The sequence below is a fragment of the Emiliania huxleyi genome (genome assembly GCF_000372725.1).
Source record: "Emiliania huxleyi CCMP1516 unplaced genomic scaffold EMIHUscaffold_68, whole genome shotgun sequence".
NCBI classification, from domain to species: domain Eukaryota; phylum Haptophyta; order Isochrysidales; family Noelaerhabdaceae; genus Emiliania; species Emiliania huxleyi.
Genome location: NW_005196900.1, coordinates 92,627 through 94,032, shown reverse-complemented (window position 1 = coordinate 94,032; position 1,406 = coordinate 92,627). Strand labels below are relative to the sequence as shown.

At 75.7% G+C, this 1,406-nt stretch overlaps 1 protein-coding gene across 1 annotated transcript in view; it reads right to left on the bottom strand.

Moving 5' to 3' along the window:
• Window positions 1-1,406, bottom strand: part of EMIHUDRAFT_452756 (hypothetical protein) — a gene marked incomplete at both ends in the record, with an annotated part of 4,157 nt that overhangs the window by 731 nt on the left and 2,020 nt on the right. Inside the window, 6 exons of the mRNA XM_005762338.1 lie at window positions 55-243; window positions 374-421; window positions 570-758; window positions 889-974; window positions 1,188-1,213; window positions 1,318-1,355. Of these exons, the coding sequence (XP_005762395.1) occupies window positions 55-243; window positions 374-421; window positions 570-758; window positions 889-974; window positions 1,188-1,213; window positions 1,318-1,355 (576 nt within the window). The remainder of the gene's footprint in view (window positions 1-54; window positions 244-373; window positions 422-569; window positions 759-888; window positions 975-1,187; window positions 1,214-1,317; window positions 1,356-1,406) is intronic.

Here is a 1,406-nt window from a genome sequence, read left to right as displayed (position 1 = left end):
CCGGGCGGCTAAGCGGCGGGGCGAGCCTTCGACGAGCGGCGCGCTCTTGAGCACGGAGGCGACGCCGAGGATGGCGTCGTGCTCGGCGGCGTGCGCCGAGTCGAAGTCGGGCTCCTCCGCCTCGGTGCGGAAGTGCACCTTGACGGCGTCGAGGACGGACGCGAGGTCGGTGGGCTGCAGCCCGGCGGCGAGCTTGGGGAGGGAGGAGCCGAGGCCGGCGTGCTGCCCCTCGATGACGCCGGCCTGCGTCGCAGCGGGCGGTGGAGTGGGGAGGGGGTTAGGTGCCGGGAGGGAGTTGCGCGAGGGGAGGTGAGACGCGGTCTGGGCGAGGCTGGGGAGGGGAAGCGAGGGGCCGGGGCGGGCGAGCCTCGACGGTCGCCTTGACGCGGCCCGCCTCCCGCGCCTCGTGCGCCTGCACCGCCTTCACGAACAACGACACAAGCGAGGCGTCGAGCTTGCCTACGGCCGCCGCGGGGACAGGGGTGGGTGTTGTCCAAGGGCGGGGCCGGGGGCGGCGGGGCGGCGGGGCGGCGGGGCGAGCCTTCGACGAGCGGCGCGCTCTTGAGCACGGAGGCGACGCCGAGGATGGCGTCGTGCTCGGCGGCGTGCGCCGAGTCGAAGTCGGGCTCCTCCGCCTCGGTGCGGAAGTGCACCTTGACGGCGTCGAGGACGGACGCGAGGTCGGTGGGCTGCAGCCCGGCGGCGAGCTTGGGGAGGGAGGAGCCGAGGCCGGCGTGCTGCCCCTCGATGACGCCGGCCTGCGTCGCAGCGGGCGGTGGAGTGGGGAGGGGGTTAGGTGCCGGGAGGGAGTTGCGCGAGGGGAGGTGAGACGCGGTCTGGGCGAGGCTGGGGAGGGGAAGCGAGGGGCCGGGGCGGGCGAGCCTCGACGGTCGCCTTGACGCGGCCCGCCTCCCGCGCCTCGTGCGCCTGCACCGCCTCGACGAACGACGACACAAGCGAGGCGTCGAGCTTGCCTACGGCCGCCGCGGGGACAGGGTGGGGTGTTGTCGAAGGGCGGGGCCGGGGGCGGCGGGGCGGGGCGGCGGGGCGGCGGGGCGGCGGGGCGGCGGGGCGGCGGGGCGGCGGGGCGGCGGGGCGGCGGGGCGGCGGGGCGAGCCTTCGACGAGCGGCGCGCTCTTGAGCACGGAGGCGACGGTGTCGTCGGAGCCATTCTCTATGCCCGATACCCTTTGAGCTGGCCGAGCTTGTTGGCCTGCGCGAAGGAAAGGACGACACGCGAGGATGGGGAGGGGAGGGTTTTGAGAGGGGCCCGAGAGGGCCGGGAGAGGTGGGGGGGGGGGCCGGGCGTTGATTCACCCCTGCACCGAGTCCAAGGCGGGTTCTTCCAAGGCCTTCTATGAAGGGCGGGAAAGGGCGGGGGTAAGGGGGGCCCGGGCGGGTCCCCC